The sequence below is a fragment of the Capra hircus genome, chromosome 20 (genome assembly GCF_001704415.2).
Source record: "Capra hircus breed San Clemente chromosome 20, ASM170441v1, whole genome shotgun sequence".
NCBI classification, from domain to species: Eukaryota; Metazoa; Chordata; class Mammalia; order Artiodactyla; family Bovidae; genus Capra; species Capra hircus.
In genome coordinates, this window is record NC_030827.1 from 35379910 (window position 1) to 35401798 (window position 21889).

The window sequence follows — 21889 nt, forward strand, 5'->3', positions numbered from 1 at the left end:
GAAGTATTTGACTTTTGTTGTCAAATATTTGGTAGGTTCAAAAGAGAATAAAAGGAAAAGAAATCACTGAGAAATCAGTAATTCAGTCTCCACTATTAGTCACATCAGGATGTAATTCTGTTGCCTTTTAATATTCATTTTTATGGGGTATCATATGATAAATATGTTGGTACATGAGTATGGTGTGTTGCATTTCATATACATAATGATTTCCAGAGAAATATTACCACTTCCTCTCCTTTCCTGATAACTCTGTTCCCATTTTCTGGATCTTAGAACCCAACATAAATGTTTAGGGCACTTGTCCCAAATAAATATTGACCTGATATCTACTAGCCACCAAGAATTCCCAAGTTTGATAGAGGGATTGGTATTGTTGGGAGCCTGGTAATGCTGAACAGCCAACTCGTGGAAACACTAAAATACCTGTTATTTGAGGTGTGATGCCATAAATAGAAAATAGAATGCTTCCTTTGGGAAGATTTTTATTTCCATTTTTACTTTACTAAATACAAATTATTTTACATTTTATTTATTTTTATATTTTATTGAAGTTTAGTTGATATACAGTGTCATGTTAGTATCAGGTGTACAGCATGTGGTTCAGATTATATGTACTCATTTTCAGATTCTTTTCCCTTATAGGCTGTTACAAATATTGAGTATAGTGCCTTATTGTACATTTTAAATGTAGGAATAATTGTTTTAGCTGCCTACTAAAAGTGTGATCCATAGACCTGCAACATTGGTGTCAACTTGGAGTTTGTTTGATATGGACAATTTTCAACCCCACCCAGACCTACTCAGTGAGAATCTACATTTTAATGAATATCTCAGATGAATTTGGGTGTATATTAAAATTTGAGTCACACTGTTTTAATCTTTCCAGAATGTTTAGTTCTTTGCTACTTGGTAGTTAGACAGTGGCTTGAATTTGATTTTATTTCATAGAAATAGAAGGGGTAAGAATATACTCACTATGTAACAAAAATTTTTTCCCAATAAGGTGTTATATAATAGATACAAAGTAGATTAGCTTTTTTCTTTCCATAGTTAGTGAAATATACATATACATTAATTTTTTTCTTAATGAAACATTCTGGGATTTAATTTTATATAACATGAGAAAATTATCTTGTATGAGTGATGACAAAGTGATTTTTTTAAAAACTTTCAAAAACATTGAATAAGTGCTTGTGAAGGGGTTTCAAAAATATCCTTGTTGTATGTTTCATTTTTATGAAAGTTGAAAATCTTCAAATATGTTTCTTCAGTGTTCTACTCAGGTAATGTCAGGTTTTTAAGACCTAGTGTTATTTCAAGGTTACAAATTGAATCTCCTGGTTTTACTGTATTAAATTTCCCAGTTTTATGTCATCATTCTTCACCCAGGTCTAATAGTAACATATCTTAGCACTTGCCATCATTTAACTGTTAAAAACAGTTAATAGAGGTTTATGTCTTGTTTGATCTCCTGGTTCATGTTATAATCAGGTTGACATCTAGTTATGTACTTCCGTATCGTTTACAACTGGGATTCTAAAAGAATGAATGAATGTAAGAATGACTGATTCTGTTTTTTCACTTTGGCACCGGAATGGGTCCTCTTTTTGTTGTTCAGTCCTTCAGTCGTGTCCGACTCTTTGCAACCCCATGGACTGCAGCACGCAGTCCATGTCCTTCACCATCTCCTGGAGCTTGCTCAAACTCATGTCCATTGAGTCGGTGTTGCCTTCCATCCGTCTCGTCCTATGTTGTCCCCTTCTTCTACTGCCTTCAATGTATCCCAGCATCAGAGTCTTTTCTAATGAATTGGCTCTGTGCATCATGTGGCCGAAATATTGGAGTTTCAGCTTCAACCTCAGTCCTTCCCATGAATATTCAGGACTGATTTCCTTCAGGATTAACTGATTTGATCTTCTTGCTGTCCAAGGGACTCTTAAGAGTCTTCTCCAACACCACAGTTTAAAAGCATCAATTCTTTGGCACTCAGCTTTCTTTACGGTTCATCATGACTACTGGGAAAACCATAGCCTTGACTAGATGGAATTTTGTTTGTAAAGTAATGTCTCTGCTTTTTAATATGCTGTCATGGTTTGTCATAGCTTTTCTTCCAAGGGGCAAGCATCTTTTAATTTCATGGCTGCAGTCACCATCTGCAGTGATTTTGGAGCCCAAGAAAATAAAGTCTGCCACTGTTTCCATTGTTTCTGCATCTGTTTGCCATGAAATGATGGGACCAGATGCCATAATCTTAGTTTTTTGAATGTTGAACTTAAGCCAGCTTTTCCCCTTTCCTGCACTTTCATAAAGAGCCTCTTTAGTTCCTCTTTGCTTTCTGCCATAAGTGTGGTGTCATCTGCATATCTGAGGTTAATGATATTTCTCCCGGCAATCTTGATTCCAGCTTGTGCTTCCTCCAGCCCAGCGTTTCTCATGATGTACTCTGTATATAAATAAGCAGGGTGACAATATACAGCCTTGATGTACTCCTTTCCCAGTTTGGAACCAGTCCATTGTTCCATGTGCAGTTCTGACTGTCACTTCTTGACCTGCAGGCAGGTTTCTTAGGAGGCAGATAAGGTGGCTGGTATTCCCATCTCTTTAAGAATTTTCCACAGTTTTTTGTAATCCACATCGTCAAAGTCTTCAGTGTAGTCAGTGAAGCATAAGTAGATGTTTTTCTGGAATTCTCTTGCTTTTTCTGTGATCCAGTGGGTGTTGGCAATTTGATCTCTGGTTCCTCTACCCTTCCTAAATCCAGCTTGAACATCTGAAGTTCCCAGTTCACATTACTGTTGAAGCCTAGCTTGGAGAATGGGTCCTAAAGCACTGTTAAACTCTAGAGAAGCACAATACAGTAGAAACACATGTGAGCCACTTTTGTAATTTTAAATTTTCTAGCAGATCACACTAAAAAAGTAAAAGGAAGTGAGAAATTATTATTAATACTATATTTTCTTTAATATACTATATCCAACTTATTTTATGTAATTAGTATGAAATATCAATGAAATATTTAATATTTTTTCATACTAAATCTTAGAAGATAAGTGTGTGTTTTCACCTCAGTTCAGTTGCTCAGTCATGTCCGCCTGTTTGTGACCCCACGGACTACAGCGCGCCAGGCTTCTCTGTCCATCACCAACTCTTGGAGCTTGCTCAGACTCATGTCCATCGAGTCGGTGATGCCATCCAACATTCTCATCCTCAATTATCCCCTTCTCCTCCTGCCTTCAGACTTTCCCAGCATCAGAGTCTTTTCCATTGAGTCAGTTCTTCACATCATGTGGCCAAATTATTGGAGTTTCAGCTTCAGCATCAGTCCTTCCAGTGAATATTAAGGGCTGATTTCCTTTAGGATTAACTGGTTTGATCTCCTTGCAGTCCAAGGGACTCTCAAGAGTCTTCTCCAACACCACAGTTTAAAAGTATCAGTTCTTCGGCACTCAGCTTTCTTATGGTCCAACTCTCACATCCATGCATTGACCACTGGAAAAACCATAGCTTTGACTAGACGGACCTTTTTTGGCAAAGTAATGTCTCTGCTTTTTAATATGCTGTCTAGGTTGGTCATAGCCTTTCCTCCAAGGAGCAAGTGTCTTCAATTTCTTAGCTGCAGTCACCATCTGCAGTGATTTTGGAGCCCAAGAAAATAAAGTCTGTCACTGTTTCCATTGTTTCTGCATCTGTTTGCTATGAAGTGATGGGACCAGATGCCATGATCTTAGTTTTTCTGAATGTTGAATTTTAAGCCAGCTTTTTCCATTCTTCTCTTTCACTTTCATCAAGAGACTCTTTAGTTCCTCTTTGCTTTGTGCCATAAAGGTGCTGTCATCTGCATATCTGACATCATTGATCTATCTCCTGGCAGTCTTGATTCCAGCTTGTGCTTCATCCAGTCTAGCTTTTCGCATGATGTACTCTGCATATAAGTTAAATAAGCAGGGTGATAATATACAGCCTTGACATATTCCTTTCCCTGTTTAGAAACAGTCCGTTGTTCCATGTGTGGTCCTGTTGCTTCTTGACCTGCATACAATTTCTCAGGAGGCAGGTAATGTGGTTTGGTATTCCCATCTCTTGAAGAATTTTCCACAGTTTATTGTGATCCACACAGTCAAAGGCTTTGGCATAGTCTATAAAGCAGAAGTAGATGTTTTTCTGGAACTGTCTAAGCCAGTGGATGTTGGCAGTTTGATCTCTGGTTCTTTGCCTGTTCTAAATCCAGCTTGAACCTCTGGAAGTTCTTGGTTCATGTACTGTTGAAGCTTCGCTTGGAGAATTTTGAACATTTGCTAGCATGTGAGATGAGTGCAGTTGTGCCGAAGTTGTGTGGAACATTCTTTGGCGTTGTCTTTCTTTGGGATTGGAATGAAAACCAACCTTTTCCAGTCCTGTGGCCACTGCTGAGTTTTCTAAATTTGCTGGCATATTGACTGTAGCACTTTCACAGCATCATCTGTTAGGATTTGAAATAGCTCAGCTGGAATCCCATCACCTCCACTAGTTTTGTTCCTAGTGATGCTTCCTGAGGCCCAATTGACTTTGCATTCCAGGATGTCTGGCTCTAGGTGCGCGGTCACACCATTATGGTTATCTGGGTCATTAAGATCTTTTGTATAGTTCTTCTTTGCATTAATGCCACCTCTTCTTAATATCTTTTGCTTCTGTTAGGTCCATAACATTTCTGTCCTTTATTGTGCCTCTCTGTGCATGAAATGTTCCCTTAGTATCTCTAATTTTCTTGACGTGATCGCTTGTCTTTCCCATTATGTTGTTTTCCTCTATTTCTTTGCACTGATCAGTGAGAAAGGCTTTCTTATCTCTCCTTGCTATTCTTTGGAACCCTGCATTCAGATGGGTATATCTTTCCTTTTCTCCTTTGCCTTTACCTTCTCTTCTTTTCTCAGCTATTTATAAGGCCTCCTCAGACAATCATTTTGCCTTTTTGCATTGCTTTTTCTTGGGGATGGTCTTGATCACTGTCTCCTGTACAATGTCACGAACCTCCATCCATAGTTCTTCAGACACTCTATCAGATCTGATCCCTTGAATCGTATTTGTCACTTCCACTGTATAATCGTAAGGGATTTGATTTAAGTCATACCCGAATGTCCAGTGGTTTTCCCTACTTTCTTTAAGTCTGAATTTTGCCATAAGGATTTTATGATGTGAGCCACAGTCAGCTTGCAGTCTTGTTTCTGCTGATTGTATAGAGCTTTTCCATCTTCGGCTGCAAAGAATGCAATCAATATGATTTCGGTGTTGACCATCTGGTAATGTCCATTTGTAGTATCTTTTTCTTGTGTTGTTGGAAGAGGGTGTTTACTATATCCAGTGCGTTCTCTTGGCAAAACTCTTAGCCTTTGCCCTGCTTCATTTTGTACTCCAAGGCCAAACCTGCCTGTTACTCCAGGTATCTCTTGACTTCCAACTTTTGCATTCCAGTTCTCTATAATGAAAAGGACATCTTTGTTTGGTGTTAGTTCTAGAAGGTCTCATAGGTCATCATAGAACGTTCAGCTTCAGCTTCCTTGGCATTAGTGGTTGGGGCATCAACTTGGACTACTGTGATATAGAATGTTTTGCCTTAGAAACAAACAGAGATTATTCTGACATTTTTGAGGTTGCACTCAGTGGCTCAGTCTCCCACTGGCCTCCAAGGTCAACTTCCCTGGGAGTTCTCAGTTCCTTTGCAGGATGCCCTGGTTGGGAAATCTGTTGTGGGTCCTAGAACTTTCTTAACAGTGTGAGAATTTCTTTGGTATATTTGTTGTGCAATTTGTGTATATTATAGCACATCTCTATTCAGATTAAAACAAATTTCTGTGCTTATAGCCACCTGTGTGTGGCTAGTAACCACTAAACACAGACTGTGTGTATAGAACTTTTTGAATTAGGAGTGATTTAAACATCTGTTTCTTGTAATCTGTTCGATAGCTTTCTTTTTCCCTTCTCTGTTCTCCATATATTTCTGTTTAGATCTCCTTTTCTTATGGGTTAAGGTCAGTTGCTCTCTTTCCCCTTTTACCCCCTCCATTTCTTTGTTTCCTTTTGAATTTTTCCCATGGTTTTTCACAAAGTTGTTCCCTCCACTTGGTCTTTCTTTGATCTGTGTTCTTCCAGTCTCTTCTCGTGTTTCTCTTTCCTTCTGCTCTCTCCTTCTACTCCTCTTTTTACCTCCTTCTCTGGTTCATTTCCTCTCTCTTCACCCTTCCCTACACCTTCCCCTCTCTCCTTCCCTGTGTTTTTTCTTCCTTCCTTTTCCCCATCGTATCACTGTATAGAATGACGTGTCTCTGTAATAAAGGCCCTAGGCTTTTGAAGGCCCTAGGCTTTTGAGCTTCTTGTACTTTTGTCTTTTGTTTTGCCATATCCTTTGTGTACAGTTTTCACATCTCTCTCTGGCTCTTGTATCAGCTTGTAGCAGCCCTTTTATTTTCTGTTTTAAATTATTTATGGATTTAACAATCAGATAAGCAAACTTACTAGAATTTTTCTGGAATATGAGAGCCTAACCATTGGGTCAGGGTGTGAGAGGCGGTTCCATTGGTAAAGTCCGTAAACATGAGACTTGGTAAAATCTGCTTTGGCTGCCTGGTGATAACAGTGAGAAAAGTATGAGCTTCAGATCAAGTGAGTGAGATCTTAGTAGCCCATCTCTGACCCTATGGTGACTGCAGCCATGAAATTAAAAGACGCTTATTCCTTGAAAGAAAAGTTATGACCAACCTAGATAGCTCATTGAAAAGCAGAGACATTACTTTGCTAACAAAGGTCCATCTAGTCAAGGCTATGGTTTTTCCAGTAGTCATGTATGGATGTGAGAGTTGGACTGTGAAGAAAGCTGAGCACCGAAGAATTGATGCTTTTGAGCTGTGGTGTTGGAGAAGACTCTTGAGAGTCCTTGGACTGCAAGGAGATCCAACCAGTCCATTCTAAAGGAGATCAGCCCTGGGTGTTCTTTGGAAGGAATGATGCTAAAGCTGAAACTCCAGTACTTTGGCCAGCTCATGCGAAGAGTTGACTGATTGAAAGACTCTGATGCTGGGAGGGATTGGGGGCAGGAGGAGCAGGGGACGACAGAGGATGAGATGGCTGGATGGCATCACTGACTCAATGGACGTGAGTTTGAGTGAACTCTGGGAGATGGTGATGGGTAGGGAGGCCTGGCGTGCTGCGATTCATGGGGTCGCAAGGAGTCTGACATGACTGAGCGACTGAACTGAACTGACCCTAACTAAGCAAGGCAGTGTTGGACAGATTCTTTACTCAGAGATAGTTTTGCTGCAGTCAGAGGCAAGGTCCCAGTATAGTGCTTGGCACATAATATGTACTCCATACCAGATAATGCTTTACAACCTAGGGTTTATTTTTTGTTTTCGTTTTCTTTTTTTTTTTGCTACTTTTGAGGAATTTTTGTTGACTGTAAAAAGGTGAGTCTGTTTAATAGCTTGAGTGAAGATAGGTAAGCTGTTACTGTAACAGTTTTTCAGCTTGAGCAAGTTGACTTATTGGGCCAGATAATTATTTGTTTGGGAAAGCTGTCTTGTTCATTGTAGTGTTAGCAGCACCCCTGGCCTCTACCCATTAGATGCTTGTAGCACACCTCTACTGGTCACAAGCAAAAATGCCTCCAAGCATTGCTGAATGTTTCCTAGGGGACAGAATCATCTCAGTTAAGAGCCAGTGCTGTAAATAAATGTCTGTAGGTTTTATTATAAAATTTCTCTAAATACCGAGCACAAAATAAATGCTTATTGAATTTAAATCATAATAAAATGTGTCTTTGAATTCCATTTTGTTCAAGCTAGGTTAAAAAATATTTACAGATGTGGTGTTTTTTTGGTACAGTCTGTAAGTTCATTAACTTAAACAGTGTAATATTTAGAAATTCTTAGACGTGTCCAAGAATAGCTCTGCAAAATAAGAAAATAAGAAAAAGGGTTATGATTTCAAGAGACTAGTTGTACAGGAATTAGTTGATCACCCTTCATTGTGTTCTCATAACAGGTTATACGTGTCTACTAAATTTTATGTTTTTTTGTTATCATTACTATTTATTGTGTTGCTTCTTAATAAACTGAGATTATTAAGCACAAGAAATATGTAGTTTTTTTTTACTCTTATATTCCTCTCTTCTCCAAATCTTGGCACCTTGCAAGTGTTTAACTAAAGGTATTACATTGGAATGATTTTGTAGTTTGAATAAGAGTTTTCTGTTGTATAAGCATTTGTTTTGTTATTAAGTATAGCATGCCTGTTAGGATTAAGTTAATTTAGTAGATCATTGGGGCTGAAATGTTGTATAGGGTGGGCTTTATCTCTAGAATTAACCCTCCTTTTAAGGTATGAAGAGAGGGTGCCAGTGATGTGATCCTAGGACCACGTGAATGTCACACACCCATGCTTGCCTTCTGACATCATTTCACTAAAGTATTGTGTATAACACGCTGCTGATGAAAATAATCTTAGCATTCTATTTTTAAGACTGACAACATGCTGATAATCTAAAGACCTTTTTTTAAAGGTGAAAATATTTTAGCTCTTTTACATTTTAACTCTTTCCCTATATTTAATCTCATATATGAAAAGCTCCAGAGGAATCTTGTTCTGTTTTAAAAAGCTTCAAAATTATATAAATTAAATATAAAAATAATAGTGGTATTAAACAATATACAGTAAAAAGTGAAAGTCCTGTCTCACATCTCTTTCCCATCCACCTCCTCACTCCGACAAAAGGACCATTTCTCATAAGTTACCACTAGAAGGTATTTATTCTTATTCTTCTTTGGTATAATTATAAAATGTGTATGTGTGTATATTTTACTATGTTGTAAGAATTAAGCTAAACTAGAAATGTCTGATATAATGTTGTGTATTTAACATTTATTATATGTATACATAAGGGTTTTTTTTAGTGAGATCTTGAGATTTATGGTTTGTATTTTATCCACTTCCCAGGATATCATGAGCCCTTTCTTTTTCTATAAATGTACATCCACTAGTTTTTTGTAGCTGCATATGTGTGTTGATAGATTTGCATATCTATCCATCCATATATATGTATATGCATCCAAATATACATACACATGCATAATACATATATGGTAATTTATTTAATCATTCCGTCATTAGAAAATGCAAGTATTCCCTACTTCTTTTTGCGTTTTAAATAATGCGTTAGTAACAGTCTTATGTACTGTTTTATACAGAATAGAATTTTAAAAGTGTGATTATTTAGCCAAGAACATTTCTACTTTTTATTTTAAAACCTACTTATAAATTACCCTCTAAAGACTATGCTGTGGAATTCTAATTTGTGGCAAGATTTTTTAAAGTTTGGGTTACTCTCTCTTTTTGTTTCTTTAGGGGAACTGTTCAGTTAACCCTCAAAGCCCTATAAGTAAAATGGCCATAGCATTTAACTGTCCAGTTTTAGCTGATCATTATGTTTTTTAAAGTTAATAATTTTAATAAGCATCTCGGGCATTTTTATTACCTAGAGATGGTTAAGACTTCTAACTTGTCAAAATATAATATTGTTGATAGCCACCTTGACTATTTTATATTTGTCAGAAATACTTAATTTGTAAGGAAGTTCTGTGAGTTAAGGATAACAAATAGATTGACTGATGTTGCACATGGATTTCACTGGGCAGAATATACCAGTGGTGGTGGTGGTGGTGTTCATTCGCTAAGTCATGTCTAATTCTTTTGAGACCCCATGGATTACAGCACGACAGGCTCCCCTGTCCTTCACTATACCAGTAACATGTTATTGAAACCTTTACCTCATTCATTCATTATTTTTTGTCTGCGCTATTTGGCATATGGAATCTTAGTTCCCTGACCAGGGATTGAACCACTGCCCCTTGCAGTGAATGCTTGGAGTCTTAACCACTGGACCAGGGAAATCCCATACCCCATTTAGATATATCATGTAGCAATATTTTTGTTTATATTAAAAAATTTAATAGTTATACTCATGAAATAGTTGTGAATTTCGGATGGTATTGAGTGCTTAAGTTGATGTATAAGTAACAAGTTTAACAAACTTAATTCAACTGAGCTAAAGTAAAAAGAAGTTATTTGTTTTTATGACGAGCAAGACCAAAAGTAAAATCTTAATTTCAGGCGGAATGACTTAGGGGTTGAAAAAATGTTAATTGTATTCTCTCTCTCCATTTCTCAACTCTTTTCTTTTAGGTTAGTTTCATTCTCAAACACTTTCCATATGACTAAGATACATCATCTTTACAGCTTTTAATAATAAGAGCTTAGCCTTCTCTTACAACTTCTGCCTGAACTCTGATCCTATTTAGTGATATTGAACTAGGTATTCTGTGACTGATAGTCATAAAAACCCATGGGGTGGGAAGCAACAGAACGCCAATGAAATGTGTGATGTCTAATAATTTAGCATTTTAAGTGACTATTAAGTTCCTGATTCTTATATTTTGAAAGATCTTTCAATGATTACTAAACAGTAATTTATTCTTACTATTAACAAACCTATGTAATAGGGCAGACATTGTTACATTTTAATGTTTTACACAGGAGAAGGAAAGTTACCAATAATAGCTAAGATAGAATTGAAAAAATTTGTTACTTAATGATTGATGGTTTATTAGTAATTCAGTCAGTAGTTGAGGCAGGATGAGATTCCTGTTATTTAAATTTACCAATTCAGTGTTCTTGCAATTTCTGCCCACCTCTTTGCTAGAGTTAAAAGGGTTTGATTTGTAAGATTTTTTGTTTAAATTGGGAGGTGATTGGTAAGAGAGTAAATCACTATAAAATTTTTTTTATTAAAATAAGTTATCCCTAATATTTTGAAACTTAACAATAGATGAACTCCTGGTGATTAAAAGTAAAAGTGTAGTGTTTCTTTGATAGTGGAAAATCTAGAATCTTATCAGTGTCTTCTCTAATTTCTTACTCCTGATATATGTGCATTATTTACATATAGAAAGTTTAGTCTCTACTTGGGATAATTCTAATTCAAAAGGGATATTTTCATTAAGACTGATTACTAAGACCTCTTCTATATATCTGGAAACAATTGTTCAGTTGCTAAGTTGTGTCAGACTCTCTGTGACCCCATGGACAGTGTAGCCCAGGCTCCTCTGTCCTCCACTGTCTCTTGGAGTTTGCTCAAATTCATGACCATTGAGTGGTTGATGATGTCTAACCATCTCATCATCTTCTTCCCCCTTTTCCTTTTGCTTTCAGTCTTTTCAAGCCTCAGGGTCTTTTCTGTTGAGTCAGCTCTTCACATCAGGTGGCTAAAGTATTGGAGCTTCAGCTTTAGCATCAGTCCTTCCAGTGAATATTCAGGGTTGATTTCCTTTAGGGTTGACTGGTTTGATCTCCTTGCTGTCCAGGGGACTTCTGGAGTCTTCTCCAGCACCACAATTCCAAAGCATCAATTCTTCGATGCTTAAGCTTCTTTATGGTCCAGCTCTCATGTCTGTGTACATGACTACTGGAAAAAACATAATTTTGACTATACGGACCTTTGGCAGCCAGGTGATATCTCTACTTTTTAATGTGCTGTTTAGTTTTGTCATAGCTTTCCTTCCAAGGAGCAAGCATCTTTTAATTTCATGGCTGCAGTCACCTTCCACGGTGGTTTTGGAGCCCAAGAAAATAAAATCTGTCACTGTTTCCACTTTTCCCCCTTCTGTTTGCTATGAAGTGATAGGACTGGATGCCATGATACTATTTTTTTGAACGTTGAGTTTCAAGCCAGCTTTTCCATTCTCCTCTTTTACCCTCATCAAGTCTCTTTAGTTCCTCTTCAAACAATTTGAAAGCACAATTTAGCCACTGTTGAAAGGATAGCCTTAATATCTGTTACTATCCCTGGAGAATAGGCAGATAATTATGACAAATGTGTTTCACTGTAAACTGTTTTTAGTTACTTGTGATTTTGCATTTTCCAGCTAAGTGGACATTTTTCTCAGAAACATTTCTTTCACTATAAATACATTTATATTAGGTACCAGAAAATGAAACTCCTTTCTAAATAATTTCCAAATTTTGTGTGCTTTTAGGAAATCATAATAATAACTTAGAAAATTTTTTTTCACCTTTCAAAACTGCTAATTCTAGCAAATGATAAATGGTGAATGGTCATATATTTTGTGGTTTGAGAAGGGAGATAATTTTGAAATTATGTTTCACTGAGTCTATAGTTTTCTGCAAGGATGTCTAGTGAGTGTGAAAAAGAAAAGCAGGAAAGGAGAACCAAGTACATACTTAGGTGGGAAACTAAGTCTTGACCAGGTAAGATTTTTTATACTTTATTTTTGAGTTTCAAAGCATTTCATTTTATTAACATGATGTAGCAGAAGAATGGAAACACTGCCTTTTTAGAAATGGAGTTAGTTTAAGAAACTAACATTTTTCCCATTTTAGAAGCACAGTATTTTATGTTTTAATAACAGATTCTGAGTTTAATTTTTCTATTAAGTTTATAAATTAGAACATATCCAAAATCTAAGTGATAATACCACGATAAGATGTACATTTAATTTTCTTTTTTATTAATATATGGTACCATACAGTGACAATGATAGTAATCTAAAATATTTGTGAAATCTCGAATACTCTGTATTTCTAGTAATGCAGTTTTGAGTCTTTTTATCTTTGAGTCTTTAAGTAATGCAGTCTTTTTGTGTGTGTGTTAATCCTTTGAAATGGGCAGTATTTGTATGTGTGTTTTTTGCTAGCTGTTTTAGCAAAATATAATAAATCCACTTATTCATTTTGTGTGTTTATAGCCAAGATTATGGTTCTCCAGATTCTTGATTCATACCATTTTTGCCCCTGGGGAAATGATAATGTTCAATTATTCTGTTTTTAAATCCACCACCTCCCCCATGTAAATTTTTGTTTGTTTGTTTGTTTGTTTTTGTGTGTGTTTGTTTTTGCTTTGCATATGTAAATAATTTTAATACAAAAGTAGGGTCATAATTCAGTGGGCTCTGGACTTAAACTGGTTTGGTTTCATTTCTGGCTTTACCATTTAATAATAGCTTTGTGATGTTTGGAGGTCTTATTACCATCTCCACTCTCAGTTGTCTTTATTACCAAAATATTACTTCTTTTCTAGGATTGACATGATTAATAGTCAATAAATGCTACTTCTGTTACTATTTATGAATTCTATACTGTATATATAATCCTTCTTAGATTATGTAATAGATAATCATTGTAAATATTTATAAAATGCAGAAAAGCACAGAAAGAAAAATAAATCCCCTATGATTGTACTTTCTTTTTTGGTAATAAAATGGTGATGTGTGAATGTCTTATACTTTTTTTTAAGAAATGTACATTTTTAAGAACATTTTCCCTTAGTCATTGATACATTATGCAGGTTGTTCTTTGTGCTTCCAGTCTTCCCAGATGGTCCTAGTGGTAAAGAATGCACCTGTTAATGCAGGAGACATAAGAGATGTGGGTTCGATCCGTGGGTTGGGAAAATCCCCTGGAGGAGGGCATGGCAGCCCACTCCAGTATTCTTGCCTGGAAAATCCCACGGACAGAGGAGCCTGGTGGGATTCAGTCTACAGGGTCATGAAGAGTTGGACACGACTGAAGGGACCCAGCATGTTTTGTGTTTCAGTATTATGTAATACTAATACTGCTACATAAGTTTCTCCTTTAAGAACATTTGTTTCTAGTTCCTTATTGTTGTAAATCATGTCATGAGGATCTTGTGCTTGAACCTGCGTTCAGTTCAGTCAGTTCAGTTGCATCGGACTCTTTGAGACCCCGTGGACTGCAGCACACCAAGCATCCCTGTTCATCACCATCTCCCGGACCTTGCTCAAACTCATGTCCATTCAGTTGGTGATGCAACATTCTCATCCTCTATCATACCCTGTTCCTCCTGCCTTCAGTCTTTCCTAGCATCATGGTCTTTTCCAATGACTCAGTTCTTTGCATCAGGTGGCCAAAATGTTGGAGTTTCAGCTTCAACATCAGTCCTTCCAAGGAATATTCAGGACTGATTTCCTTTAGGATTGACTGGTTTATCTCCTTGCAGTCCAGGGGACTCTGAAGAGTCTTCTCCAACACCATAGTTCAAAAGCATCAATTCTTTGGCACTCAGCTTTCTTTATGGTCCAACTCTAACATCCATACATGACTACTGGAAAAACCATAGCTTTGACGAGACTGACCCTTGTTGGCAAAATGATGTCTCTGCTTTTTAATATGCTGTCAAGATTTGTCATAGCTTTTCTTCCCAGGAGCAAGGGTCTTTTAATTTCATGGCTGCAGTCACCATCTGCAGTGATTTTGGAGCCCAAGTAAATAAAGTCTGTCACTGTTTCCATTGTATCTGTGTCTTTTTGCATGAAGTGATGGGACCGGATGCCATCATCTTGTCTCAATGTTTTTTGAATGTTGAACGTTGAGTTTTAAGCCAGCTCTTTCCCTCTCCTCTTTCACTTTCATCAAGAGGCTCTTTAGTTCCTCTTTGTTTTCTGCCATAAGGATATCATCTGCATATCTGAGGTTATTGATATTTCTCCCGGCAGTCTTGATTCCAGCTTGTGCTTCATCCAGCCTGGCATTTCGCATGATGTTCTCTGCATATAAGTTAAATAAGCCGGGTGATAATATACAGCCTTGACATACTCCTTTCCCAATTTGGAACCAGTTCATTGTTCCTTGTCCAGTTCTAACTGATGCTTCTTGACCTGCATACAGATTTCTCAGAAGGCAGGTAGGGGGTCTGGTATTCTCATCTCTTGGAGAGTTTTCCACAGTTTGTTGGAAAGTCAAAGGCTTTGGTGTTGTCAGTAAAGCAGAAATAAATGTTTTCCTGAAACTGTCTTGCTTTTTCTGTGATCCAACAGATGTTGGCAGTTTGATCACTGGTTTCTCTGCCTTTTCTAAATCCGTCTTAAACATCTGGAAGAACCTACTTTTAAAATTATTTTATTAGTAGAAATCATCAAAAGAAAGTCTTGATTTTGTTGCATTTTTCCAACTTAGTTTTCCATATGTGTTTAGTTTATAATTCTGTCCGCAGTGTGTTTTTTTATTTAGTATATTCGTGTTGAAAAACAGTTTCTTGCCAGTTTGTTAAGCTCTATTTAAATGGCATTTTCCAGTGTATTTGATTCAGATTTTAGGAAACAGGATATATGTTATTTATCTTCAGTAAATTATTTTGTGCATTTTTTTTACCTCTTACTAATCTTTTTGCAATTTGTTTAGACTTTCACATGGTAAGCACCTGCCTATATTACTTTACTGCGAGGGTGGGGTGTTATGAGCTGAATTGTGCTGCACGTCCCCCCGCCAACCACCCCCCCCCCCCCCCCCCAGTTTCTTTGTTGAAGTTCTAACTCCTAGTACCTCAGAATGTGTCTCTATTTGGAGCTTGGCCCATTAAAGAGGTAATTAAAGTGAAATGAAATCCTATGAGTGGTCCCTAATCCAGTGTGATTGGTGAGCGGATAAGATAAAGACACAGCATACATAGAGGAAAGATCATGTGCCGACACAGAGAGATGATAGCCATCTACCAGCCAAGGAGTGAGGCCCTAAGAACAAAAGACTCTGTCAAGACACTTTGATATTGAACTTTTAGCCTCCAGAATCATGAGAAAGTAAATTTTATTTGTATAAACCATCCAATTTGCTTATTTGTTACAGCAGCCCTAGCAAACTAATACAGGGCTTAAACCTTTTTGCCTGTCATCTTTTTATAAATATTTTTGACTAATATATTATTTGCTAGTAATATTGACTTCCAGAAAAACGTCTATTTCTGCTTTATTGACTATGCCAAAGCCTTTGACTGTGTGGATCAAAATAAACTGTGGAAAATTCTGAAAGAGATGGGAATACCAGACAGCATTACCTGCCTCCTGAGAAATTGTAGGAGGCGCTACTGGTAAAGCACCTCCTACAATGGTGGCGCTAATGGTAAAGAATCTGCTTGCCAATGCAGGAGACATAAGAGATATGGGTTCCATCCCCGGCTAGGGAAGATCCCCAGGAGAAGAAAATGGCAATCTACTCCAGTGTTCTTGCCTGGAAAATCGCATGGACAGGGGAGCCTGGCAGCCTACAGTCCATAGCGTTGCAAAGAGTTGGACATGATTGAAGTGACTTAGCATGCATGCATATAGCTTTTAGATAAATTTTCAAAACAGACTGGGTGAAAAACAAGGAGAGCCTGTGTGAAGGCATCAGGCAGTTACTCAGACTGTAAGTGGTATAGGAACCAAGACTTCAGAGAAGAATCTTGTGGAAATGAGCTAACTTCTGCAACAATATTTACCTGGGAAGTACTCACTAATGTGGAATGTGGACAGGAAGCTAAAAATTCATACTTTAGTCCCAGGAGTACTATTGCTGAAAGATGGAGAAAACAGCACAGAGCTTTTGATGGAGACCTGTAGAAATCAAGTAAAGGAGATTCTTTCCTCAGTACATATGTTGAATCCTGGGATGGGAAACTTAAAATCCTAAGTAGAAAACGTTTGAAAATCAAGGTGGAGCTCCTAATGTTTTTGTAAAGCGAAAATGAGATGTGTTATTCTCTTGAGATTAGTCTCATGAACAACAAGCTTTCAGTTGAAACCTGGGGGAAGGAGGGGACGAGAGGAAAAACCAGAGGTTGACTCAGTCTTACCAGGGCAGCAGCCTAATCAGGACTCGCCATTGTCCATTGGCCTCATCAAGAGAGAGAAGGGTGAACCCCTTGTGGAGAAAAATGTCATCAGGAATCTCTGCAAGTTTTTATGTACAAAGATTATAGAATCCACCAAGATAGGACTGCATAACCAGAACAAAAGGAAAAACAAATAATGAAAATAGGCTCACAGATTATCTATATCATTCATATCCATTTAGATGATAAATGCTTTAAATATTTAAAATGTAGTTAATATATCAAGAACATAGAGGAAACTGGAGAAAACAGGTGAAAAGTGATTTTTTATTATGATATTGGATGTGTACAAAGTAAATGGAAACATATTATGTCAAGTTAAAAACTCACTGGATAGGTATAATGGAAGATTAGACATATCAGAAGACAAGATAATAGAAAATACCCAGCTAAAGGACAGAAGCCCATGAACAGTATAAAAAGGCAAAATGATAGGATACTGAAAGAGGAACTCTCCAGGTCGGTAGGTGCCCAGTATGCTACTGGCGATCAGTGGAGAAATAACTCCAGAAAGAATGAAGGGATGGAGCCAAAGCAAAAACAATACCCAGTTGTGGATGTGACTGGTGATAGAAGCAAGGTCCGGTGCTATAAATATTTATAAATATAAATATTGCATAGGAACTTGGAATGTTGGGTCCATGAATCAAGGCAAATTGGAAGTGGTCAAACAGGAGATGGCAAGAGTGAACATCGACATTCTAGGAATCAGCAAACTAAAATGGACTGGAAAGGGTGAATTTAACACAGATGACCACTATATCTACTCCTGTGGGCAGGAATCCCTTAGAAGAAATGGAGTAGCCATCTCAACAAAAGAGTCTGAAATGCAGTACTTGGATGCAATCTCAAAAACTACAGAATGATCTCTTTTTGTTTCCAAGGCAAACCATTCAATATCACAGTAATCCAAGCCTATGCCCCAACCAGTAATGGTGAAGAAGCTGAAGTTGAACAGTTCTATGAAGACCTAAAAGACCTTTTAGAACTAACACCCAAAAAAGATGTCCTTTTCATTATAGGGGACTGGAATGCAAAAGTAGGAAGTCAAGAAACACCTAGAGTAACCGGCAAATTTGGCCTTGGAATACGGAATGAAGCCGGGCAAAGACTAATAGAGTTGTGCCAAGAAAATGCACTGGTGATAGCAAACACCCTCTTCCAACAACACAAGAGAAGGCTCTACACATGGACATCACCAGATGGTCAACACCAAAATCAGATTGATTATATTCTTTGCAGCCAAAGATGGAGAAGCTATATATAGTCAACAAAAACAAGACCGGGAGCTGACTGTGGCTCAGATCATGAGCTCCTTATTACCAAATTCAGACTCAAATTGAAGAAAATAGGGAAAACCACCAGACCATTCAGGTATGACCTAAATCAAATCCCTTATGATTATACAGTGGAAGTGAGAAATAGATTTAAAGGACTAGATCTGACAGACAGAGTACCTGATGAACTATGGAATGAGGTTCGTGACATTATACAGGAGAAAGGGATCAAGACCATCCCCATGGAAAAGAAATGCAAAAAAGCAAAATGGCTGTCTGGGGAGGCCTTACAAATAGCTGTGAAAAGAAGAGAAGAGAAAAGCAAAGGAGAAAAGCAAAGATATAAGCATCTGAATGCAGAGTTCGAAAGAATAGCAAAGAGAGACAAGAAAGCCTTCCTTAGCGATCAATGCAAAGAAACAGAGGAAACAACAGAATAGGAAAGACTAGAGATCTCTTCAAGAAAATTAGAGATACCAAGGGAACATTTCATGCAGTGATGGGCTCAATAAAGGACAGAAATAGTATGGACTTAACAGAAGCAGAAGATATTAGGAGGAGGTGGCAAGAATACACAGAAGAACTGTACAAAAAAGATCTTCATGACCCAGTTAATCACAATGGTGTGATCACTCACCTAGAGCCAGACATCCTGGAATGTGAAGTCAAGTGGGCCTTTGAAAGCATCACTACGAACAAAGCCAGTGGAGGTGATGGAATTCCAGTTGAGCTATTTCAAATCCTGACAGATGATTCTGTGAAAGTGCTGCACTCACTATGCCAGCAAATTTGGAAAACTCAGCAGTGGTCCCAGGACTGGAAAAGGTCAGTTTTCATTCCAATCCCAAAGAAAGGCAGTGCCAAAGAATGCTCAAACTATCCCACCATTGCACTCATCTCACATGCTAGTAAAGTAATGCTCAAAATTCTCCAAGCCAGGCTTCAGCAATACGTGAACCATGAACTTCCTTATGTTCAAGCTGGTTTTAGAAAAGGCAGAGGAACCAGAGATCAAATTGCCAACATCCGCTGGATCATGGATAAAGCAAGAGAGTTCCAGAAAAACATCTATTTCTGCTTTATTGACTATGCCAAAGCCTTTGACTGTGTGGATCACAACAGACTGTGGAAAATTCTGAAAGAGATGAGAATACCAGAGCACCTGACCTGCCACTTGAGAAACCTGTATGCAGGTCAGGAAGCAACAGTTAGAACTGGACATGGAACAACAGACTTGTTCGAAATAGGAAAAGGAGTATGTTAAGGCTGTATATTGTCACCCTGCTTATTTCACTTACATGCAGAGTATATCATGAGAAATGCTGGGCCAGAAGAAGCACAAGCTGGAATCAAGATTGCCGGGAGAAATATCAATAACCTCCGATATGCAGATGACACCACTCTTAATGGCAGAAAGTATAAAGGGGAACTAAAAAACCTCTTGATGAAAGTGAAAGAGGAGAGTGAAAAAGTTGGCTTAAAGCTCAACATTCCGAAAACTAAGATCATGGCATCTGGTCCCATCACTTCATGGGAAATAGATGGGGAAACAGTGGAAACAGTGTCAGATTTTATTTTTTTGGGCTCCAAAATCACTGTAGATGGTGACTGCAGCCATGAAATTAAGAGATGCTTAAAAAAAAAAAAAAAGAGAGATGCTTACTCCTTGGAAGGAAAGTTACAACCAACCTAGATAGCATATTCAAAAGTAGAGACATGACTTTTCCAACAAAGGTCCAGGAGTTGGTGATGGACAGGGAGGCCTGGCGTGCTGCGATTCATGCAAAGAGTCAGACAGGACTGAGTGAGTGAACTGAACGGACAGAAATAAAAGATAAATAGAAAACCAAAAAAGAGGGCTTAGAGATTTGTGCTATACCAAAAAGATCAAACATTTTAATTATCAAAAAAAGGGGAGAGAAAATTGGCCAAAAGTAATTTTGAAGATATGCAGAGTTTTTTTTAAATTGATAAAATATATCAACCTAGAGATTTGGAAATTTATGTTTTCCCTTAGCAGGGATACAGATAAAACCACACTTGATCAGTTAGAATGAGAAAATCAAAAGATAGAGAACAGTATCTTGAATGGAGTGTGAAAAAAAAAGAATATGACCTTCTTCAGATCAGATCAGATCAGATCAGTCGCTCATTCGTGTCCAACTCTTTGCGCGTGAATCGCAGCATGCGAGGCCCTCCCTCTCCATCACCATCTCCCGGAGTTTACTCAGACTCACGTCCATCGAGTCGGTGGTGCCATCCAGCCATCTCATCCTCGGTCGTCCCCTTCTCCTCCTGCCCCCAATCCCTCCCAGCATCAGAGTCTTTTCCAATGAGTCAACTCTTCACATGAGGTGGCCAAAGTATTGGAGTTCCAGCTTTAGCATCATTCCTTCCAAAGAACACCCAGGGCCGATCTCTTTTAGAATGGACTGGTTGGATCTCCTTGCAGTCCAAGGGACTCTCAAGAGTCTTCTCCAACACCACAGTTCAAAAGCATCAATTCTTCGGCACTCAGCTTTCTTCATAGTCCAGCTCTCGCTTCCATACATGGCCACAGGAAAAACCACAGCCTTGACTAGACGGACCTTTGTTGGCAAAGTAATGTCTCTGCTTTTCAATACGCTGTCTAGGTTGGTCATAACTTTTCTTCCAAGGAATAAGCATCTTTTAATTTCATGGCTGCAATACCATCTTAGGAGCCAATAATAAGACTGATATCAAACTTCTCAACAAACCTTGGAAGCCATCTTGAAATTGTTTTGAATTCATTACCAGCAATCTTGACTATAAAACAAATGAAGACAGCAGTAAAACAGATCAACAACAATGAACTGTGGGTTCTTTAGGGAGAAGAGAGAATATCCCATAAAGGTATCACTGGAGTGAAGAATAATGGAAATGGTGTGAATTTGAGAGTAAATATAAATTGATAATTGAACTAACTAAAAACAGTAGTAACGTTATAGGGCTTAAAAAACGGGTAGAAAAAACAAAAACAAAGGGAAACGTGAGAGGAATAAATGGAAAGGAAGTGTTTAAAGAGTCTTTTTATTGAGGACATGGTAAACTAGTAATTTCTGTTAGACTGTAGTCATTTCAAAAACGCATGTTGTAATCTCAGTGGTAACCACTGAAAGAATAGTTTTTAAAACAGAGTGAAGGGGGGAAAAGAATAATAAAAAGTAATTGTTTAGTTTTGAAACAAAGTCTTGAAATCTACAACTGTCAAGTTAGAAAAACAATTAAATGATAGACATAAATATTCATATTTTGACAGTCAAATCATATATTTTTCAAAATTTTATTAAAGACAAAGATCTTATTTTCCTGTCTGAAAAAGTAATGTGTGTAAGTAGGCAAAAACATAATGCATTTTTGTATATGTATTTTGTTTTTCTGACAGCTGCTTTGTGATATTGGCCACAGTGAAGAAAAACTGGGTTTTAACTATGAGGATATCATAATTTGGTAAGTATAGTTTAGTTCCCTTCTTCATATCTTCTGAATTTTAGTAGTTTCAGTTTTAGTAATTTTAAACTAAAAATAGGTTACTGTAACACCTTGTATTGATTTGATAGAAACAGTTGTGTGAATGTTAGAAAAATTTAGGATCTTCAACATTTTTAACATTTTCAATTGGTATCCTATTGTAATTTTCAAATACATATAATCAAAACTAATGTTGAAAAGTACCTGGACTTCTACAGTCTTAACTTCTAAATTAAACACAGAGTAAAAGTTCTCATGTTATTCCCAAGAGCAAGAAGAACCTGTATAGTTATCTCTACATCTCACATAAGACAACATGTGCTTATGGCAAACCTGATTTGCTCAAGCCTACCAAGAAAGGCAGTGTTACAGTTTCATAGCCATATGAAACTTTTTGGTATGCTTAGGAATT

At 37.5% G+C, this 21889-nt stretch overlaps 1 protein-coding gene across 2 annotated transcripts in view; it reads left to right on the forward strand.

Moving 5' to 3' along the window:
* Positions 1–21889, forward strand: part of RICTOR (RPTOR independent companion of MTOR complex 2) — a 124504-nt gene that overhangs the window by 35303 nt on the left and 67312 nt on the right. For both annotated transcript variants that reach the window (XM_018065616.1, XM_018065618.1), the window contains exon 4: positions 21392–21456. In XM_018065616.1, coding sequence (XP_017921105.1) covers positions 21392–21456 — 65 coding nt within the window. The remainder of the gene's footprint in view (positions 1–21391; positions 21457–21889) is intronic.